Here is a 23,522-nt window from a genome sequence, read left to right on the forward strand (position 1 = left end):
GTTTTTCCCTTTCTGTAGAGCGTCTCTTCCAGCTAGATCCTCTGTCCCTGTCTCCCATCTCATACATGATAATGTGACTCTTATAATGGAGCATCAATAAACATGTCCTCAGGGTTGAAGGTAAATATACCTCCCTCCCGGACGCTGCTTTCATCCCCACAGCCTCAGACAGACATACATGTGGGCCCACAACCCCAGACAGACACGCATGTGGGCCCACAGCCCCAGACAGACACGCATGTGGGCCCACAGCCCCAGACAGACACGCATGTGGGCCCACAGCCCCAGACAGACACGCATGTGGGCCCACAGCCCCAGACAGACATACATGTGGGCCCACAGCCCCAGACAGACATACATGTGGGCCCACAGCCCCAGACAGACATACATGTGGGCCCACAGCCCCAGACAGACATACATGTGGGCCCACAGCCCCAGACAGACATACATGTGGGCCCACAGCCCCAGACAGACATACATGTGGGCCCACAGCCCCAGACAGACATACATGTGGGCCCACAGCCCCAGACAGACATACATGTGGGCCCACAGCCCCAGACAGACATACATGTGGGCCCACAGCCCCAGACAGACATACATGTGGGCCCACAGCCGAGAGCTCAGCAACCGCACACCTCCATAACTCCCTACATGTGGGCCTTCAGCCCGAGAGTAACCGAGCCACCCCTCCCCCACCCTCCAGTCACCACACACACCAGTGGGTCTACACAATCACAAACATCCCCCCGAAATATCAAAACAGCATGACAACTCGTCAGTCAGAGCCCAGAGTGGGGAGTGAAAAATGTGAAATATTTCTCTGTTCGCTGTTTCAATGTTTTTCCTTTTGAGATTTGGTGTGGTGGGGGCGAGAGGGCTAACCCCTTTTTCTGATTAAAATCATTTTAGCGAGTCCTTGTTTTTTCTTTTTTTGCCGGCACATCCGAGGCCACCCACAAAGCCGGAGAGTAGTGTGTGAATGGCCCTGGGAGGGAGAGAGAAGGAAAGACTGAGAGATAGCTGTCATGCTCTCCTTACTGACTCTCTCTCTCTACCTCTGCCTAGTTCAGGTAGCTTCCTGGCACACAGCTTCCTGGCACACAGCTTCCTGGCACACAGGCCACAGAGGGAAATCAGATTCTCGCCTGAAAGATAATATGTATTAGTAGAAAAAAAAATCTTGATTTTTTTTTTGATACTCGCCCTTTCTCTCTCTTTCCTTCCTTCTCTCTACCCCCCTCCCCCCATCTCAGGAGCCAGTGATACAGCAGACACTCTGTTCCAGGAGGTTTTGGGGAGGAAGGATAAAGCTGACTCAACACGTAACGCCCTCAATGTTCTGCAGCGCTTCAAGTTCCTCTTTAACCTGCCGCTCAACATTGAACGAAACACACACAAGGTATACAGAACAGACACACACACACACCTGCCCCTCAACAAAGAGTGCAACATACACAAGGTGCCCATCATACACACACAGATAGACAGATACACTAACACACACACACACACACATTTCTATGTACACACACAGCATACACACCTCTCTCTATCTGTCGCTCATCATTAAGTACAGTATCCAGAAGGTGGTGCTACAGAGGCCTGAATGTGTGTATGGTGTATTCAGTTTACAATGCTAGAGTCTCATCTTGACATGTTCTTGTCCACTGTAGCTTTTTCTCTGTGTTACAAAATTCAACAAATGTGATATTGTTACAGTGAGAGTTTAATGTTGTTGTGTTCTCTCTACATGTTATAATCATAAAGTATTATGTTGTTGTGTTCTCTACATGTTATAATCATAAAGTATTATGTTGTTGTGTTCTCTCTACATGTTATAATCATAAAGTATTATGTTGTTGTTCTCTACATGTTATAATCATAAAGTATTATGTTGTTGTGTTCTCTACATGTTATAATCATAAAGTATTATGTTGTTTTGTTCTCTACATGTTATAATCATAAAGTATTATGTTGTTGTGTTCTCTCTACATGTTATAATCATAAAGTATTATGTTGTTGTGTTCTCTACATGTTATAATCATAAAGTATTATGTTGTTGTGTTCTCTACATGTTATAATCATAAAGTATTATGTTGTTGTGTTCTCTACATGTTATAATCATAAAGTATTATGTTGTTGTGTTCTCTACATGTTATAATCATAAAGTATTATGTTGTTGTGTTCTCTACATGTTATAATCATAAAGTATTATGTTGTTTTGTTCTCTACATGTTATAATCATAAAGTATTATGTTGTTGTGTTCTCTACATGTTATAATCATAAAGTATTATGTTGTTGTGTTCTCTACATGTTATAATCATAAAGTATTATGTTGTTGTGTTCTCTCTACATGTTATAATCATAAAGTATTATGTTGTTGTGTTCTCTACATGTTATAATCATAAAGTATTATGTTGTTGTGTTCTCTACATGTTATAATCATAAAGTATTATGTTGTTCTGTTCTCTACATGTTATAATCATAAAGTATTATGTTGTTGTGTTCTCTACATGTTATAATCATAAAGTATTATGTTGTTGTGTTCTCTACATGTTATAATCATAAAGTATTATGTTGTTGTGTTCTCTACATGTTATATTCATAAAGTATTATGTTGTTGTGTTCTCTCTACATGTTATAATCATAAAGTATTATGTTGTTGTTCTCTACATGTTATAATCATAAAGTATTATGTTGTTGTGTTCTCTCTACATGTTATAATCATAAAGTATTATGTTGTTGTGTTCTCTCTACATGTTATAATCATAAAGTATTATGTTGTTGTGTTCTCTACATGTTATAATCATAAAGTATTATGTTGTTGTGTTCTCTACATGTTATAATCATAAAGTATTATGTTGTTGTGTTCTCTCTACATGTTATAATCATAAAGTATTATGTTGTTTTGTTCTCTACATGTTATATTCATAAAGTATTATGTTGTTGTGTTCTTTCTACATGTTATAATCATAAAGTATTATGTTGTTGTGTTCTCTACATGTTATAATCATAAAGTATTATGTTGTTGTGTTCTCTACATGTTATAATCATAAAGTATTATGTTGTTGTGTTCTCTACATGTTATAATCATAAAGTATTATGTTGTTGTGTTCTCTCTACATGTTATAATCATAAAGTATTATGTTGTTGTGTTCTCTCTACATGTTATAATCATAAAGTATTATGTTGTTGTGTTCTCTACATGTTATAATCATAAAGTATTATGTTGTTGTGTTCTCTACATGTTATAATCATAAAGTATTATGTTGTTGTGTTCTCTCTACATGTTATAATCATAAAGTATTATGTTGTTGTGTTCTCTCTACATGTTATAATCATAAAGTATTATGTTGTTGTGTTCTCTCTACATGTTATAATCATAAAGTATTATGTTGTTGTGTTCTCTACATGTTATAATCATAAAGTATTATGTTGTTGTGTTCTCTACATGTTATAATCATAAAGTATTATGTTGTTGTGTTCTCTACATGTTATAATCATAAAGTATTATGTTGTTGTGTTCTCTCTACATGTTATAATCATAAAGTATTATGTTGTTGTGTTCTCTCTACATGTTATAATCATAAAGTATTATGTTGTTGTTCTCTACATGTTATAATCATAAAGTATTATGTTGTTGTGTTCTCTACATGTTATAATCATAAAGTATTATGTTGTTGTGTTCTCTACATGTTATAATCATAAAGTATTATGTTGTTGTGTTCTCTACATGTTATAATCATAAAGTATTATGTTGTTGTGTTCTCTCTACATGTTATAATCATAAAGTATTATGTTGTTGTGTTCTCTACATGTTATAATCATAAAGTATTATGTTGTTGTGTTCTCTACATGTTATAATCATAAAGTATTATGTTGTTGTGTTCTCTACATGTTATAATCATAAAGTATTATGTTGTTGTGTTCTCTACATGTTATAATCATAAAGTATTATGTTGTTGTGTTCTCTACATGTTATAATCATAAAGTATTATGTTGTTGTGTTCTCTACATGTTATAATCATAAAGTATTATGTTGTTGTGTTCTCTACATGTTATATTCATAAAGTATTATGTTGTTGTGTTCTCTACATGTTATAATCATAAAGTATTATGTTGTTGTGTTCTCTACATGTTATAATCATAAAGTATTATGTTGTTGTGTTCTCTACATGTTATAATCATAAAGTATTATGTTGTTGTGTTCTCTACATGTTATAATCATAAAGTATTATGTTGTTGTGTTCTCTACATGTTATAATCATAAAGTATTATGTTGTTGTGTTCTCTACATGTTATAATCATAAAGTATTATGTTGTTGTGTTCTCTACATGTTATATTCATAAAGTATTATGTTGTTGTGTTCTCTACATGTTATAATCATAAAGTATTATGTTGTTGTGTTCTCTACATGTTATAATCATAAAGTATTATGTTGTTGTGTTCTTTCTACATGTTATAATCATAAAGTATTATGTTGTTGTGTTCTCTACATGTTATAATCATAAAGTATTATGTTGTTGTGTTCTCTCTACATGTTATAATCATAAAGTATTATGTTGTTGTGTTCTCTCTACATGTTATAATCATAAAGTATTATGTTGTTGTGTTCTCTACATGTTATAATCATAAAGTATTATGTTGTTGTGTTCTCTACATGTTATAATCATAAAGTATTATGTTGTTGTGTTCTCTACATGTTATAATCATAAAGTATTATGTTGTTGTGTTCTCTACATGTTATAATCATAAAGTATTATGTTGTTGTGTTCTCTACATGTTATAATCATAAAGTATTATGTTGTTGTTCTCTACATGTTATAATCATAAAGTATTATGTTGTTGTGTTCTCTACATGTTATATTCATAAAGTATTATGTTGTTGTGTTCTCTCTACATGTTATAATCATAAAGTATTATGTTGTTGTGTTCTCTACATGTTATAATCATAAAGTATTATGTTGTTGTGTTCTCTACATGTTATATTCATAAAGTATTATGTTGTTGTTCTCTACATGTTATAATCATAAAGTATTATGTTGTTGTGTTCTCTACATGTTATAATCATAAACTATTATGTTGTTGTGTTCTCTCTACATGTTATAATCATAAAGTATTATGTTGTTGTGTTCTCTCTACATGTTATAATCATAAAGTCTTATGTTGTTGTGTTCTCTACATGTTATAATCATAAAGTATTATGTTGTTGTGTTCTCTACATGTTATAATCATAAAGTATTATGTTGTTGTGTTCTCTCTACATGTTATAATCATAAAGTATTATGTTGTTGTGTTCTCTACATGTTATAATCATAAAGTATTATGTTGTTGTGTTCTCTACATGTTATAATCATAAAGTATTATGTTGTTGTGTTCTCTACATGTTATATTCATAAAGTATTATGTTGTTGTGTTCTCTCTACATGTTATAATCATAAAGTATTATGTTGTTGTGTTCTCTACATGTTATAATCATAAAGTATTATGTTGTTGTGTTCTCTACATGTTATAATCATAAAGTATTATGTTGTTGTGTTCTCTACATGTTATAATCATAAAGTATTATGTTGTTGTGTTCTCTACATGTTATAATCATAAAGTATTATGTTGTTGTGTTCTCTACATGTTATAATCATAAAGTATTATGTTGTTGTGTTCTCTCTCAGGGAGATTATGATGTGGTGATCAACGACTATGAGAAAGCCAAGTCTCTGTTTGGGAACACTGAGGTCCCCGTCTTTAAAAAAGGTAGGATAAAGTGAAGAGATCGGTGAATTTTTTTTTTAACCTTTATTTAACCAGGTAGGCTAGTTGAGAACAAGTTCTCATTTGCAATTGCGACCTGGCCAAGATAAAGCGAAGCAGTTCGACACAAACAACAACACAGTTACACATGGAATAAACAAACATACAGTCAATAATACAGTAGAAAAGGTCTATGTACAAATGAGGAAAGATAAGGGAGGTAAGGCAATAAATAGGCCATAGTGGCAAAGTAGTTCCAATATAGCAATTAAACACTGGAATGGTAGATGTGCAGAAGATGAATGTGCAAGTAGAGATACTGAGGTGCAAAGGTGCAAGATAATTAAATAAATACAGTATGGAGATGAGGTAGTTGGATGGGCTATTTACAGGAGCAGTGATCTGTGATCTGTGCTTAAAGCTAGTGAGGGAGATATGAGTCTCCAGCTTCAGTGATTTTTGCAGTTTGTTCCAGTCATTGGCAGCAGAGAACTGGAAGGAAAGGCGGCCAAAGGAGGAATTGGCTTTGGTGGGTGGGTGCTGCTATGGTGACCAGTGAGCTGAGATAAGGCTGGGCTTTACCTAGCAGAGACTTGTAGATGACCTGGAGCCAGTGGGTCATATACTGTACTGCAACCGAGTAAGTGTGATCCTCTCCTCCTGTGTGTCTGTCTATAGTGTATGCCGAGGTGGAGACTAGGATCGGGGCTCTGAGGAGTCTGCTACTGGACAAACTACTGGAGACGCCATCTACCTTGCATGACCAGAAGAGATACATCAGGTGTCAGTAAACTTCATGTATATGTACTGTAGCCAGGAAGACGGTGTGTTACATTCTCCCCATTCTCACTGCCTCTCTCCCTTTCTATATGTTTATCTCTCGTTGTATACCTGTCTACAAAGCCTTGCTTGCTCTTTCGCTTTCTCTCTTACTTCCCTGTCTCTCCTTAAATACCATCTGTCTGTCGCTCTTTCTCTCCTTATTACTCTATTTCCCTCTCCCTCGCTCTCCTTTTTCCTCTTTTCCGCTCTCCATCTTTCTCTCTTCCCCCTTCTACTGCTCCCTCGTTCTCTTCTACTCCTCTCCCTCCTCTCCCTCCATCCTCATAGTTGTGGTCTGTGATAGTTTATTATTACTCAGAACGACCCGTCAGAACCAGAGAGAGCAGCTCACGATCACAGCAGCCATCTTTCATCCTGCTACATTACATTAGAGCTAGCTGGCTTTAAACATCCACCATGCCAAACCTCCTGTTTACCTTACACCCATTAGGGGGAACCTAGGGGGTCTCTGGTGGGGGTTGTGGTGGAGTAAAGTCAGACATGGTTTCAAATAGTTTCATACAGTATTTGTTTCCCTTCAAATATTTTAGTTGCTCTTGATAGAAATTGCCTGATTTAAAAATGGAACCAACAGAATAGTCCCAAATGGGCAAACCGTGCCCATCTGGAAATCCAGGCTGACTTAATCGAATGCTAAAAACTATTTGAAAGGAAAAGAATAATGTTTGAATCCAAATAGTTGGCTTGTTGTGTCTTGTAGGGGTTTGGGGGCTGGAGGTTCCCTTGTAATGAGGAACAAATGATTCTAGTCTGGTCGGGTCTGCCTGTTATGTGATGGTGTCAGCCCACAATGAGAGAGTAGAGAGTATCTCACTCATTTGAGATTATCCCACACAGTACTGAGTGATGTACAGGGAATGTAGTGGGGAAGAGGACTGTGGGTAGGGGATGAGGGTTTTGGGGATGAGTTGGGGAGGGGATGCGGGTTTTGGGGATGAGTTGGGGAGGGGATGAGGGTTTTGGGGATGAGTTGGGGAGGGGATGAGTTGGGGAGGGGATGAGGGTTTTGGGGATGAGTTTGGGAGAGGATGAGGGTTTTGGGGATGAGTTTGGGAGGGGATGAGGGTTTTGGGGATGAGTTTGGGAGGGTTTGGGGGATGAGTTGGGGCGGGGATGAGGGTTTGGGGATGTTTTGGAGATGAGGTTAAGGCAAAGGCTACAGGAGATGGAGGTTGCTGGGTTTAGACTTAAATCTGAAGTGTCATGTTGAAGTGTTTGTTTTAAATCCATTTCTTACCTGAGTGTGTCAGCATTGACAACATCACCTGTGAAGTGCTGTGCCCACATTCTAATTCTTACCTGTGTGTGTTCCTTCCAGGTATCTGTCTGACCTGCATGCACCAGGGGACCCTGCCTGGCAGTGTATCTACGCCCAGCACAAGTGGATCCTCGGACTGATGCAGAACTGCAAGGAGGAGTTTATCAATGACCAGAGAGGTGAGTTACAGACACACACACACACACACACACACACACACACACACACACACACACACATAGTCACACACACACGCAATACAGAAAGAAAAGCCCTTATTTCCCCATTTCAGTCAGACTGGTTAGGTTGACTAAGAGAATTCTTGCATTCTCTTTGCCATATCCCGACACACTCCCCCTTTCCTCTCTTGCTCTTTTTCTCCACGTCCCTCTCTCCCCTTTTCCATCTCTCATTCTGACAGAGTCAGTGTGTTTATTTTTTCATGAGCGTATGAAACAGATGAAAGAGGGGGACTCTTGGTGTTGGACTTGGGTTTCAGGGCCCGAGACACACCGCGTGCGGCCGCACAGATGGATTGGAACAATTAACCCCAATTAAGCTGTTTCTCTGTTAAATCAGCCAGCAGGAAAATGTGGATGTGAAACCATCCTCTCAGGAAGAATAGTACAGCAACGCATGAACACACACACACACACACACACACACACACACACACACACACACACACACACTCAAAACACACATGCTAACCTCTCACCATTACAATAAAGAGAGGTTAACATGTCTTGGGGTATGATATTTTTGCATCTGTAACTTTCTCACTCATTATTCATGATTCATTCAGGACTACACTCTTAGAAAGGTGCAATCTAGGACCTAAATGGGATCTTCGGCTGTCCCCATAGGATTACCCTTTGAAGAACCCTTTTGGGTTCCATGTAAAACCCTTACCACAGAGGGTTCTACATGGAACCCAAAAGAGTTCTCCACAAGACATTATTTACCATTCATTTCTATTGGGCATAAAATAATCGGAAACACAACCAAAGCAAATACATCCAACAAGCTTGATGTAGTCATTGCATGCTATGAATATGGGACCAAATACTAAACTTTTGACTACTTTAATACACATATAAGGGAATTTGTCCTAATACTTTTGGTTCCCTAAAATAGGGGGAACTATGAACATAAAGTGCTTTAATTTCTAAACGGTTTACCAGATATGGATGAAAATACCGTCAAAGCTGACAGTCTGAACTTTAACCTCATAGTCATTCTATCATTTCAAATGCAAGGTGTTGTATGTAGTACAGAGCCAAAACAACAACAAAATGTCACTGTCCCAATACTTTTGGAGCTCACTGTTTACACACAGTATGCTCATAGACAGACGCTCACACGTACTATGCTCATATTCACAAGCCCAGACACACACATACACAGAACACTGCGTGGGTGGTGACTGCCGTACGCAGTGGAGTCCGAGTATAAACAGGGCTAATGATAAGGGGAACAGTGGTTTCCGGGGCTCAGGGTGATGAATATGGGGGCTCTACCACTCCGCTCACACGGAGCTGCTTCTCTCATATCTGGGATGGAGTTAGTTACACATCACAACAGACATGGACACCTGTCAGTCAGCTGTTAGTCTACACAGAGTCAGGAAGTCAGATGTGTGAATTTAGTGAGGGCTCAGAGTATATAGGCCTACTGTATGTAAGTACATGGATGACACCAGTCACTCAGTTTCATTTAGGGAATTATTTAAAGAAAACATTGAATATCAAAAGCACACACAGACACACACTATGCAGCAGCAGCTGTCTCCTGGCCCCCTGTCTTGTCTTGTGAGCTCAGCCACTCTACATATACCTGGCAGCCATTTACACCTGTAGACCACATCCCTGCTTCCCTCACCCTCACCATCCAACCCCAGCCCCCGAAACCAGTGCTTCCCAAAAACAACCCCTCCCACCCGCGGCCAGTATCTCTCAAACCTTTCCTCCACCAGCTCCACTCTCACTTCTGACATCCATCATCACACACACACACACCCTATTGTCAGAGTCACACCTGGCAGGGCAGGCCTATTAACTCTGTGATTGATTGGTTGTGTCTACAGTAACTGATGTAATTTTCCTCTTTCATTCCTGGGGTAGCGGAATGCTCCGGAATGTTCCGGTCTAGAACGTGACGGTTCCGAAGCCCATTCTAGGGTGTTATAATTAGCTCAGAAAATGATCCTAAAACGTGAATTAGCTGTATTTTCCCTTGGTTGAAACTAATTAATCACATGTTGATGTGTGGTTAGTTGGTTTGTAAGCACAGCAGCGATCAGTGCAGCGCTGGCAGTCAAATCAAATCAAATTTTATTGGTCACATACACGTGTTTAGTAGATGTTTAGTAGATGTAGTGAAATGCTTGTGTTTCTATCTCCGACAGTGCAGTAATATCTAACAAGTAATATCTAAAAATTTCACAACATATACCCAATACACACAAATCTAAAGAAAGGAATTAAGAATATATAAATATATGGACGACCAATGTCAGAGCGGCATAGACTAAGATACAGTAGAATAGTATAGAATACAGTATATACATATGAGATGAGTAATGCAAGATATGTAAAGTTTATTAAAGTGACTAGTGTTCCATTTATTAAAGTGGCCTCTAATGTGTTAGTGATGTCTATTTAACAGTCTGATGACCTTGAGATAGAAGCTGTTTTTCAGTCTCTCAGTTCCAGCTTTGATGCACCTGTACTGACCTGACAATGAGACCTATACAATCGCAATGGCCAATGCGCAATTCTCTCACTCCGTACCTCAAATCCATATGAAATATCCTTGTAAAATAGTTGCTGTGGAACTTATAATTGAGAGTTGAGAAATACCTACAGAAAGCTGAGAACATCCTCTCTCCATCTGTGACAACAAGATAACTGTGTTTTCCCAGCAATACGATTTTAAAATGTTATACAATCAGAAAACTTTCTTTCTCCCAGAGCATTTTTTCACCCCGGGAAAGGGAGAGTGGCTCGCTCGACACAAAAACAGGACCCAGCAAAACAGGTACAGGGGCCGGCAGACACTTTCATTACAGGAATCATGAGGATAATGTAGCCTACTTTAATGTTTGACCAACATAGGAAGTTTTTAGTGAGGTGAATAATTGTGCAGCCAACACCGACGCGACCAATACATATTTTTTAACTCGCACAGCAAAGTCAAAGGGTCACAAAAGGCAACTAAAAGGTTGCAGTCTGGAGCCCTGCCTTGTAGGGCGTTTCGCTATAGGCATACTCTCTAACTTTTGTTTTACTTCAATGAAAAAGGCCTCCATCTTCGCAATCAACAGTAGCCTAGGTCAAGGCTCCTCTTTCACTTTCTCTCTCTCCTCAGCAGCAGGGCAGCCCCGAACAATTTGGCTACAAATTAATTTATCAGCTTTAAAAAATATATATATATGTTTTTTATTTTTATTAACCCATCCACCACCCCCCTTCTTCAGAGGACACATCTTGTTTGGTTTTTACAGCTTTTCTGCTACATTTTACAAATACATTTTACGTACACATATTGCATACTTTTATATAAAGCAAACGCATAACAATAATACATGACCAAACATGAGCTCTTTAATCCCGCCCCTCAGCCACTCACAGCCCATCCACCTATCACCATAGACCTCAGCTCTTTAATCTCAACCCTCAGCCACTCTCAGCCCATCCCACCTATCACCATAGACCTCAGCTCTTTAATCCCGCCCCTCAGCCACTCACAGCCCATCCACCTATCACCATAGACCTCAGCTCTTTAATCTCAACCCTCAGCCACTCTCAGCCCATCCCACCTATCACCATAGACCTCAGCTCTTTAATCCCGCCCCTCAGCCACTCACAGCCCATCCCACCTATCACCATAGACCTCAGCTCTTTAATCTCAACCCTCAGCCACTCTCAGCCCATCCCACCTATCACCATAGACCTCAGCTCTTTAATCTCAACCCTCAGCCACTCTCAGCCCATCCCACCTATCACCATAGACCTCAGCTCTTTAATCTCAACCCTCAGCCACTCTCAGCCCATCCCACCTATCACTATAGACCATCATCGTTTTGTTTCCATGTGCCATATATTTTTCAATTTTGTGATGTTTTACGTACATTTTGAACCTTTCTAATCATATAGAATCGCTCAACACTGCTATTTGTAGAGTTCATTTTAAGTGAATGTTGTAATTTTTTAACCATTCCCGAACCTGTGACCAGAAACATGCTACATATGGCCAATACCAGAATAAATAGCAGCAAAATCTACAGTGCTGAGATTGTTGTATGCCCCGTATATATAGCATTCTGTTGGTGACATGAATTTTGTATAATCATTTAAATGTAAAAACTCAGTGTTGAATCAAGTGTTGTTTTTTGTACTAGTTCATAAACCATGTGCCATGGAATTGGTACATCAAAATTCTCTTCCCATTTATTTTGCAACCTGTACGGCGCAGAAACTGTATCAACATTTTTGTCCTCAAATGAAACTGGTATATTTTTCTATTTATGCCAGTTCCTTTCAGCCAATTTGTATCTTTAATACAGTGGGGCAAAAAAGTATTTAGTCAGCCACCAATTGTGCAAGTTCTCCCACTTAAAAAGATGAGAGGCCTAATTTTCATCATAGGTACACTTCAACTATGACAGACAAAATGAGAGAAAAAAAAATCCAGAAAATGACATTGTAGGATTTTTAATGAATTTATTTGCAAATTATGGTGGAAAATAAGTATTTGGTCAATAACAGAAGTTTATCTCAATACTTTGTTATATACCCTTTGTTGGCAATGACCGAGGTCAAAAGTCTTCACAAGGTTTTCACACACTGTTGCTGGTATTTTGGCCCATTCCTCCATGCAGATCTCCTGTAGAGCAGTGATGTTTTGGGGCTGTTGCTGGGCAACACGGACTTTCAACTCCCTCCAAAGATTTTCTTTGGGGTTGAGATCTGGAGACTGGCTAGGCCACTTCAGGACCTTGAAATGCTTCTTACGAAGCCACTCCTTCATTGCCCGGGCGGTGTGTTTGGGATCATTGTCATGCTGGAAGACCCAGCCACGTTTCATCTTCAATGCCCTTGCTGATGGAAGGAGGTTTTCACTCAAAATCTCACGATACATGGCCCCATTCATTCTTTCCTTTACACGGATCAGTCGTCCTGGTCCCTTTGCAGAAAAACAGTCCCAAAGCATGATGTTTCCACCCCCATGCTTCACAGTAGGTATGGTGTTCTTTGGATGCAACTCAGCATTCTTTGTCCTCCAAACATGACCAGTTGAGTTTTTACCAAAAAGTTATATTTTGGTTGCATCTGACCATATGACATCCTCCCAATCTTCTTCTGGATCATCCAAATGCTCTCTAGCAAACTTCAGATGGGCCTGGACATGTACTGGTTTAAGCAGGGGGACACGTCTGGCACTGCAGGATTTGAGTCCCTGGCGGCGTAGTGTATTACTGATGGTAGGCTTTGTTACTTTGGTCCCAGCTCTCTGCAGGTCATTCACTAGGTCCCCCCGTGTGGTTCTGGGATTTTTGCTTACTGTTCTTGTGATCATTTTGACCCCACGGGGTGAGATCTTGCGTGGAGCCCCAGATCGAGGGAGATTATCAGTGGTCTTGTATGTCTTCCATTTCCTAATAATTGCTCCCACAGTTGATTTCTTCAAACCAAGCTGCTTACCTATTGCAGATTCAGTCTTCCCAGCCTGGTGCAGGTCTACAATTTTGTTTCTGGTGTCCTTTGACAGATCTTTGGTCTTGGCCATAGTGGAGTTTGGAGTGTGACTGTTTGAGGTTGTGGACAGGTGTCTTTTATACTGATAACAAGTTCAAACAGGTGCCATTAATACAGGTAATGAGTGGAGGACAGAGGAGCCTCTGAAAGAAGAAGTTTACAGGTCTGTGAGAGCCAGAAATCTTGCTTGTTTGTAGGTGATCAAATACTTGTTTTCCACCATAATTTGCAAATAAATAAATAAAAAATCCTACAATGTGATTTTCTGGATTTTTTTTCTCATTTTGTCTGTCATAGTTGAAGTGTACCTATGATGAAAATTACAGGCCTCTCTCATCTTTTTAAGTGGGAGAACTTGCACAGTTGGTGGCTGACTAAATACTTTTTTGCCCCACTGTATATGGCAGTTCCTTACCTTCTCCCTTTTCTACTTGCCTCCATTTTTGTGGTAATGCTACAATCAGTTGGTTCTAAGTTTCTTTTGAGCAGACATTCTCATATATTTTCGATAGCTGCATATGTGAAAAGTCCACCGTTTATATTCATTATATTGTTAATAAATATTATAAAAATGTTCCATACGGAATGTGTTTTTATTAATGAGTATATTTGAGTTTAACCATAACATTTGTTGTAGTATTTGTTCTATCTTTTCTGGAGGGTAAAATTGTAACCAGATTTGTATGGCTTGTTCAAGAAAGGGCGATCATTAAAACAAAATTAAATGTTCAATTAGAGAGAAGTTGTAATCTGTATAAAGGCAAAAATGTAGTTTTTGAACAACAGATGAGCCTTTCTTAATAATGTACTGGAGAACCATTTGGGGTTTAAGTATAATTTATGTATGAGTGAGGCTTTTAGTGAGAGGTTTAAAGCTTTAATGTTTCGTCATTTTAGCCCCCCCAAACTCATATTCATTATATAAGTAGGCACACCCACACACTGGACACCATGGGAAAGGGTTCACCCAACACCTGTATCAACAGCAACAGCTCTGATCCCTCTTTCTAAGAGAGAGAGAGAGAGAGAGAGAGAGAGAGAGAGAGAGAGAGAGAGAGAGAGAGAGAGAGAGAGAGAGAGAGAGAGAGAGAGAGAGAGAGAGAGAGAGAGAGAGAGAGAGAGAGAGAGAGAGAGAGAGAGAGAGAGAGAGAGAGAGAGAGAGAGAGAGAGAGAGAGAGAGAGAGAGAGAGAGAGAGAGAGAGAGAGAGAGAGAGAGAGAGAGAGACTCCATATGTGCAGAATCTCTGTCTGTGTGCCCATTGCTTTGCGTCTTTGTGCGTGTGGGTTGTGTGCATGCTTAAATATGTACTTCCAAACATACAGTGCCTTCAGAAAGTAATCACCTCTCTCCACCTTTTTCCAGATGTTGTTGTATTACAAATTGGGATTAAAATGGATTTGTCATCTTTTGTCAACGATCTACACAAAATATTATGTAATGCCAAAGTGGAAGAAAATTCCCGAGCAGACTAGATGAAAAATCTGTTGATGTGCCCTTGAGCAAGGTACTTAACCTTAATTGCTCTGCATAAGAGCGTCTGCTAAATCAGTTATGCGCTGGGTATTTGAATCAGCGGTGTAGTACTAGGACGAAAACTAAAACGTACACCCAGGGTGGCCCCAGGACCGAGTTTGGCAAATGCTGTGCTAAATGACTGAAGAGTAAAAATGCAAGTTGGTTGTTCATCATTGCTAGACAGCTATTTTCAAGTCTTTCCATAGATTTTCAAGCCGATTTAAGTCAAAACTCCCTAGTCCTTGCCGATGACAAGCGTACCCATACCATAATACAGCCACCACCATGCTTGAAAATATGAAGAGTGTGTTATGTTACTATTGTGGAGTAACTACAATGTTGTTTAGTCCATCCTCAGTTATCTCCTCTGACAGCCATTAAACTCTGTTACTGTTCTAAAGTTACCATTGGCCTCATGGTGAAATCCCTGAGCGGTTTCCTTCCTCTCCGGCAACTGAGTCCACCTGTATCTTTGTAGTGACTGGGTGTATTGATACACCATCCAAAGTGTAATTAATAACTTCACCATGCTCTAAGGGATATTCAATGCCATCTACCAGTAGGTCTCCTTCTTTGCGAAACATTGGAAAACCTCCCTGGTCTTTGAGGTTGAATTTGTACTTGAAATTCACTGCTCGACAGAGAGACCTTATAGCTAATTGTTTGTGTGGAGTACAGAGATGGGGTAGTAATTTAAAACAGGTTAAACACTACTATTGCACACAGAGTCCATGCAACTTATTCTGTGACTTGTTAAGCACATTTTTACTCCTGAACTAATTTAGGCTTGCCATAACAAGTGTTGAATACTTATTGACTGAAGACATTTTAGCTTTTCATTTTTTATTAATTCATTTCTAAAAAACATAATTCCACTTTGACGTTATGGGGTATTTTGTGTAGATCATTGACACAAAATCTAAATGTAATCCATTTTAAATTCGGCTGTAACACAACAAAATGTGCAAAAGTACAGGGTGAATACTTTCTGAAGGCCCTGTATGTGTGTATAAATGTGTGTGTATGAAAGATTGTGTGCTTCTCTGAAGGGTGCTTATGGTCTCTTTCCTGGTTTATCTGACTCACCTTGTAGTTTACTAACATTTGTAGATGGAAGGGTTTGGTTAGTGCTTGTGCACAGTCAGCCTGCAGCCCTTCAATCTGGGGGATTCACCAAGCTCACTGACCACAACAGAGCGAGTGTGTCATGTTTTGGAAATAAGTCAGCTCTTTTTCTTACTGCATTTACAGTAAAGGATCTGTAGGCGTTCTAGTGGTGTTGTTTCTATCAGTACTTTACCCTGACTTTCATTTTGTCTACTCCCTTCACAGAACAGCGCAAACTGGCTCTAACCAGTATAGAAAGAGGAGTGGGAGGCCCCGGTGCACAACTGAGCAAGTAGACAAGTACATTAGGTGACTCCGGGATGCTGGCCTTCTAGGCAAAGTTGCAAAGAAAAAACATATCTCAGACTGGCCAATAAAAAAGACTAAGATGGGTTAAAGAACACAGACACTGGACAGAGGAACTCTGCCTAAAAGGCCAGCTTCCCGGGGTGGCCTCTTCACTGTTGACGTTGAGGCTGGTGTTTTGTGGGTACTATATAATGAAGCTGCCAGTTGAGGACTTGTGAGGCATCTGCTTCTCAAACTAGACACTCTAATGTACTTGTCCTCTTGCTCAGTTGTGCACCGGGGCCTCCCACTCCTCTTTCTATTCTGTTTAGAGCCAGTTTTCTCTGATCTGTGAAGGGAGTAGTACACAGCGTTGTATGGGATCTTCAGTTTCTGGGCAATTTCTCGCAAGGAATAGCTTTCATTTCTCAGAACAAGAATAGACTGACGAGTTTCAGAAGAAAGTACTTTTGTTTCTGGACATTTTGAGCCTGTCATCGAACCCACAAATGCTGAGAGACCTCGCTACTGTTATTTTTCACTGTATTTTTACTGTTGTTTTTATTTCGTTACTTATATTGTTCACCTAATACCTTTTTTTACACTGTTGGTTAGAGCCTGTAAGTAAGCATTCCACTGTAAGGTCTACCTACACCTGTTGTATTCGGCGCACGTAACAAATAAACTTTGATGCTCCAGATACTCAACTAGTTTAAAGGTCAGTTTTATAGCTTCTTTAATCAGAACAACAGTTTTCAGCTGTGCTAAAATAATTGCAAAAGGGTTTTCTAATGATCAATTAGCCTTTTAAAATGATAAACTTGAATTAGCTAACACAACGTGCCATTAGATCACAGGAGAGATGGTTGCTGATAATTGGCCTCTGTACGCCTATGTAGATGTTCCATTAAAATCAGCCGTTTCCAGCTACAATAGTAATTTACAACATTAACAATGTCTACGCTGTATTTCTGATCAAATTAATGTTATTTTAATGGACAAAAAAAATTGCTTTTCTTTCAAAAACGAGGACATTTCTAAGTGACCCCAAACTTTTGAACGGTAGTGTGTGTGTGTATATACAGTGCCTTGCGAAAGTATTCGGCCCCCTTGAACTTTGCGACCTTTTGCCACATTTCAGGCTTCAAACATAAAGATATAAAACTGTATTTTTTTTGTGAAGAATCAACAACAAGTGGGACACAATCATGAAGTGGAATGACATTTATTGGATATTTCAAACTTTTTTAACAAATCAAAAACTGAAGAATTGGCCGTGCAAAATTATTCAGCCCCTTTACTTTCAGTGCAGCAAACTCTCTCCAGAAGTTCAGTGAGGATCTCTGAATGATCCAATGTTGACCTAAATGACTAATGATGATAAATACAATCCACCTGTGTGTAATCAAGTCTCTGTATAAATGCACCTGCACTGTGATAGTCTCAGAGGTCCGTTAAAAGCGCAGAGAGCATCATGAAGAACAAGGAACACACCAGGCAGGTCCGAGATACTGTTGTGAAGAAGTTTAAAGCCGGATTTGGATACAAAAAGATTCCCCAAGCTTTAAACATCCCAAGGAGCACTGTGCAAGCGATAATATTGAAATGGAAGGAGTATCAGACCACTGCAAATCTACCAAGACCTGGCCGTCCCTCTAAACTTTCAGCTCATACAAGGAGAAGACTGATCAGAGATGCAGCCAAGAGGCCCATGATCACTCTGGATGAACTGCAGAGATCTACAGCTGAGGTGGGAGACTCTGTCCATAGGACAACAATCAGTCGTATATTGCACAAATCTGGCCTTTATGGAAGAGTGGCAAGAAGAAAGCCATTTCTTAAAGATATCCATAAAAAGTGTTGTTTAAAGTTTGCCACAAGCCACCTGGGAGACACACCAAACATGTGGAAGAAGGTGCTCTGGTCAGATGAAACCAAAATTGAACTTTTTGGCAACAATGCAAAACGTTATGTTTGGCGTAAAAGCAACACAGCTGAACACACCATCCCCACTGTCAAACATGGTGGTGGCAGCATCATGGTTTGGGCCTGCTTTTCTTCAGCAGGGACAGGGAAGATGGTTACAATTGATGGGAAGATGGATGGAGCCAAATACAGGACCATTCTGGAAGAAAACCTGATGGAGTCTGCAAAAGACCTGAGACTGGGACGGAGATTTGTCTTCCAACAAGACAATGATCCAAAACATAAAGCAAAATCTACAATGGAATGGTTTAAAAATAAACATATCCAGGTGTTAGAATGGCCAAGTCAAAGTCCAGACCTGAATCCAATCGAGAATCTGTGGAAAGAACTGAAAACTGCTGTTCACAAATGCTCTCCATCCAACCTCACTGAGCTCGAGCTGTTTTGCAAGGAGGAATGGGAAAAAATGTCAGTCTCTCGATGTGCAAAACTGATAGAGACATACCCCAAGCGACTTACAGCTGTAATCGCAGCAAAAGGTGGCGCTACAAAGTATTAACATAAGGGGGCTGAATAATTTTGCACGCCCAATTTTTCAGTTTTTGATTTGTTAAAAAAGTTTGAAATATCCAATAAATGTCGTTCCACTTCATAATTGTGTCCCACTTGTTGTTGATTCTTCACAAAAAAAATCAGTTTAATATCTTTATGTTTGAAGCCTGAAATGTGGCAAAAGGTCGCAAAGTTCAAGGGGTTCGAATACTTTCGCAAGGCACTGTGTATATATATATATATATATATATATATATATATATATATACACACACACAGTACCAGTCATAAGTTTGGACACAAATACTCATTCAAGGGTTTTTCTTTATTTGTACTATTTCCTACATTGTAGAATAATAGTGAAGACATCAAAACTATGAAATAACACATATGGAGTCATATAGTAACCCGAAAAGTGTCAATGGAAGCAAGTCCCTGCAGCAATGTTCCAACTTCTAGTGAAAAGCCTTCCCAGAAGAGTGGAGGCTGTTATAGCAGCAAAGGGAGGACCAACTCCATATTAGTGCACAGGATTTTGGAATGAGATATTCGATGAACATGTGTCCACATACTAATGGTCATATAGTGTATTTTTCTATTTGGTCCTCAAACTTGAACTCGACTCTTAGGCGAAAATGAAGCCTTTTCCGCAATCCGGAATACGCAACGTCACTCTCCCTCATCTGATTGGTCAGGTAGGCGGGCTTTCTGAGCCAGCATACACTGCCTCATCTGATTGATTGAGTTGGCGGGCTTTCTGACTTTGTGGCTGTGGTAACTAGTAATGTCCCATCTCGTGGAGAGCAGCACTGTAGCTCTCTTTCCCCATCTAGTGGAGACTGGAGCGCAGTAAGTGGCCTGATCAGGCCAGCGTAATCTGTCCCAGATCCAACAGACATCACTCTGCCCAGCTAAACTGAATTCACCTCTGCCTTGTACAAACCCACTGCCCTCTCTTCAGCTCCCCTTTGCTCCCTTCTCCTCCTCCTCTCTCGCTCATCACTCTGAAACAACGGGGCATTCTCTGCATCGCCGGCAAGGGGAGAGATGGATCAGAAGACAAATAAAGAAAGGAGGAGGGGATTGTTTGGTGTGAAAGCCTGCTGAGATTATTGAGGAATGTGGAGTTATTATGAAAACGGTTGATTTAATCTCTCAAGTATTTGATCCTGTGGGTTCTCTCTCACTCTCTCTCTCTCTTTCTCTCTCTCTCTCTGTCTCTCCCTACCCCTCTCCCTCTATTTCGCCATCTCAGTGGGGTTGGGGGCCATAGCCCTGGATCTAGAGGGGGACCCTCGCCCGTCGGCCCTCAGCAGGATCAGGGACACAGCTTCTCTGAAGAGGGGGTGCAGTCTGCGTACCCCCCGCCCCAGCAGTGAGTAACACTAGCTACACTATATAAACTGAGCAAAAAAAGAAATGTCCTCTCACTGTCAACTGCGTTTATTTTCAGCAAACGTAATGTGTAAATATTTGTATGAAAAAAACATGATTCAACAACTGAGGCATTAACTGAACAAGTTCCACAGACATGTGACTAACAGAAATTGAATAATGTGTCCCTGAACAAAAAAGGGGGGTCAAAATCAAAAGTAACAGTCAATATCTGGTGTGGCCACCAGCTGCATTAAGTACTGCAGTGCATCTCCTCCTCATGGACTGCGCCAGATTTGCCAGTTCTTGCTGTGAGATGTTACCCCACTCTTCCACCAAGGCACCTGCAAGTTCCCAGACATTTCTGGGGGGAATGGCCCTAGCCCTCACCCTCCGATCCAACAGGTCCCAGACGTGCTCAATGGGATTGAGATCCGGGCTCTTTGCTGGCCATGGCAGAACACTGACATTCCTGTCTTGCAGGAAATCACGCACAGAACAAGCAGTATGGCTGGTGGCATTGTCATGCTGGAGGGTCATGTCAGGATCATCCTGCAGGAAGGGTACCACATGAGGGAGGAGGATGTCTTCCCTGTAAATGCACAGCGTTGAGATTACCTGCAATTACAACAAGCTCAGTCCGATGATGCTGTGACACACCGCCCCAGACCATGACGGACCCTCCACCTCCAAATCGATCCCGCTCCAGAGTAAAGGCCTCGGTGTAATGCACTTTCCTTCGACGATAAACGCAAATCCGACCATCACCCCTGGTGAGACAAAACTGCGACTCGTCAGTGAAGAGCACTTTTTGCCAGTCCTGTCTGGTCCAGCGACGGTGGGTATGTGCCCATAGGCGACTTTGTTGCCATTGATGTCTGGTGAGGACCTGCCTTACAACAGGCCTACAAGCCCTCAGTCCAGCCTCTCTCAGCCTACAGTCTGAGCACTGATGGAGGGATTGTGCGTTCCTGGTGTAACTCAGGCAGTTGTTGTTGCCATCCTGTAACTGTCCCACAGGTTTGATTTTCAGATGTACCGATCCTGTGCAGGTGTTATTACACGTGGTGTGCCACTGCGAGAACGATCAGCTGTCTGTCCTGTCTCCCTGTTGCGCTGTCTTAGGCGTCTCACATCTGCAGTCCTCATGCCTCCTTGCAGCATGCCTAAGGCACATTCACGCAGATTAGCAGGGACCCTGGGCATCTTTCTTTTGGTATTTTTCCATCAGTAGAAAGGCCTCTTTAGTGTCCTAACTTTCATAACTGTAACCTAAATTGCCTACCGTCTGTAAGCTGTTAGTGTCTTAATGACCGTTCCACAGGTGCATGTTCATTAAATGTTTGTTTCATTGAACAAGCATGGGAAACAGTGTTTAAACCCTTTACAATGAAGATCTGTGAAGTTATTTGGATTTTTACGAATTATCTTTGAAAGACAGGGTCCTGAAAAAGGGCCGTTTATTTTTTTGCTGAGTTTATATATATATATATATATATATAGATAGGTGTTTTTATTTAACCTTTATTTAACTAGGCAAGTCAGTGAAGAACAAATTCTTATTTACAATGACGGCCTACACCGGCAAAACCCTGGACGACGCTGGGATTGGGAGTCCTATGGGCCTCCCAATCACGGTCGGTTGTGATACAGCCTTAGAATGCTGCGCCACTCGGGAGCTCAATTTGTCTAGGATCAAAAGGCTCCTTAACAGCTTCTACCCCAAGCCATAAGACTGCTGAACAATTAATCAAATGGCCACCGGAATATTTACATTGAACCCCCCCCCCCCCCCATTTGTTTTGTACACTGCTGCTACTCGCAGTTTATTATCTATGCATAGTCACTTCACCCCTACCTATATGTACAAATTACCTCGACTAACCTGTACCCCCGCAAATTGACTCGGTACCGGTACCCTGTGTATATAGCCTCGTTATTGTTATTTTATTGTGTCACTTACATTTTTTTAAACTTTAGTTTATTTGGTCAATATTTTCTCAACTCTTCTTGAACTGCGCTGTTGGTTAAGGGCTTGTAAGTAAGCATTTCACGGTAAGGTCTACACTTGTTGTATTCTGCACACGTGTCAAATAAAGTTTGATTTGATTACAGTACAGTATAACAATATATCAAGTCAAATGTGTCACATACACATTTTTAGCAGATGTTATTGCGGTTGTAGCGAAATGCTTGTGTTTCTAGCTCCAACAGTGCAGTAATATCTAACAATTCACAACAATACATACAAAGTAAAATAATGGAATTAAGGAATATTTAAATATTAGGATGAGCAATGTCAGAGTGGCATAGACTAAAATACAGTAGAACAGAATACATTATATGAGATGAGTATAAAGGCAAAATATGCAAACATTATTAAAGTGACTAGTGTTCCATTATTAAGTGGCTGGTGATTTCAAGTCTATGTAAGTGGGGAAGCAGCCCCTAAGGTGCAGGGTTACGTAACCGTGTGGAAGCCGCCTAGTGATGGCTATTTCACAGTCTGCTGGCCTTGAGATAGAAGCTGTCTGTCGGTCCCAGCTTTGATGTACCTGTACTGATCTCGCCTTCTGGATGATGGCTCGGGTGGTTGTTGTCCTTGTTGATTTTTGTTGGCCTTCCTGTGACATCGGGTGCTGTAGGTGTCATGGAGGGCAGGTAGTTTACGCCCAGTGATACGTTGGGCAGAACGCACTACCGCCTGGAGAGCCCTGCGGTTGCGGGCGGTGCAGTTGCCGTACCAGGCGGTAATACAGCCCGAGGGTGTGCTCTCAATTGTGCATCTGTAAAGGTTTGTGAGGGTTTTAGGTGCCAAGCCAAATTTCTTCAGCCTCCTGATGTTGAAGAGGCCCTGTTGCGCCTTCTTCGCCACACTGTCTGTGTGGGTGGACCATTTCAGATCGTCAGTGATGTGTACGCCAAGGAACTTGAAGCTTTCCACCTGCTACACTGCGGTCCCGTCCCACTGCTGGCCCGTATGACAGTGTGCAGTGCGATGGCGATTGCATCGTCTGTGGATCTATTGGGGTGGTAAGCAAATTGAAGTGGGTCTAGGGTGTCCGGTAAGGTAGATATTAACCTTAACTAGCCCCTCAAAGCACTTCATGATGACATAAGTGAATGCTACGGGGCGATAGTAATTTAAT

At 40.5% G+C, this 23,522-nt stretch overlaps 1 protein-coding gene across 5 annotated transcripts in view; it reads left to right on the forward strand.

The window, feature by feature from the left end:
* Positions 1-23,522, forward strand: part of LOC139409418 (exocyst complex component 2-like) — a 96,231-nt gene that overhangs the window by 40,503 nt on the left and 32,206 nt on the right. For 4 of the 5 annotated variants that reach the window (XM_071154556.1, XM_071154558.1, XM_071154557.1 and 1 more), the window contains 5 exons: positions 1,254-1,399; positions 5,672-5,753; positions 6,429-6,531; positions 7,912-8,030; positions 20,255-20,374. In XM_071154556.1, the coding sequence (XP_071010657.1) occupies positions 1,254-1,399; positions 5,672-5,753; positions 6,429-6,531; positions 7,912-8,030; positions 20,255-20,374 (570 nt within the window). The remainder of the gene's footprint in view (positions 1-1,253; positions 1,400-5,671; positions 5,754-6,428; positions 6,532-7,911; positions 8,031-20,254; positions 20,375-23,522) is intronic. The other variant, XM_071154560.1, reaches the window with a different exon arrangement.

Source organism: Oncorhynchus clarkii, chromosome 5 (genome assembly GCF_045791955.1).
Source record: "Oncorhynchus clarkii lewisi isolate Uvic-CL-2024 chromosome 5, UVic_Ocla_1.0, whole genome shotgun sequence".
Lineage (NCBI taxonomy): Eukaryota > Metazoa > Chordata > Actinopteri > Salmoniformes > Salmonidae > Oncorhynchus > Oncorhynchus clarkii.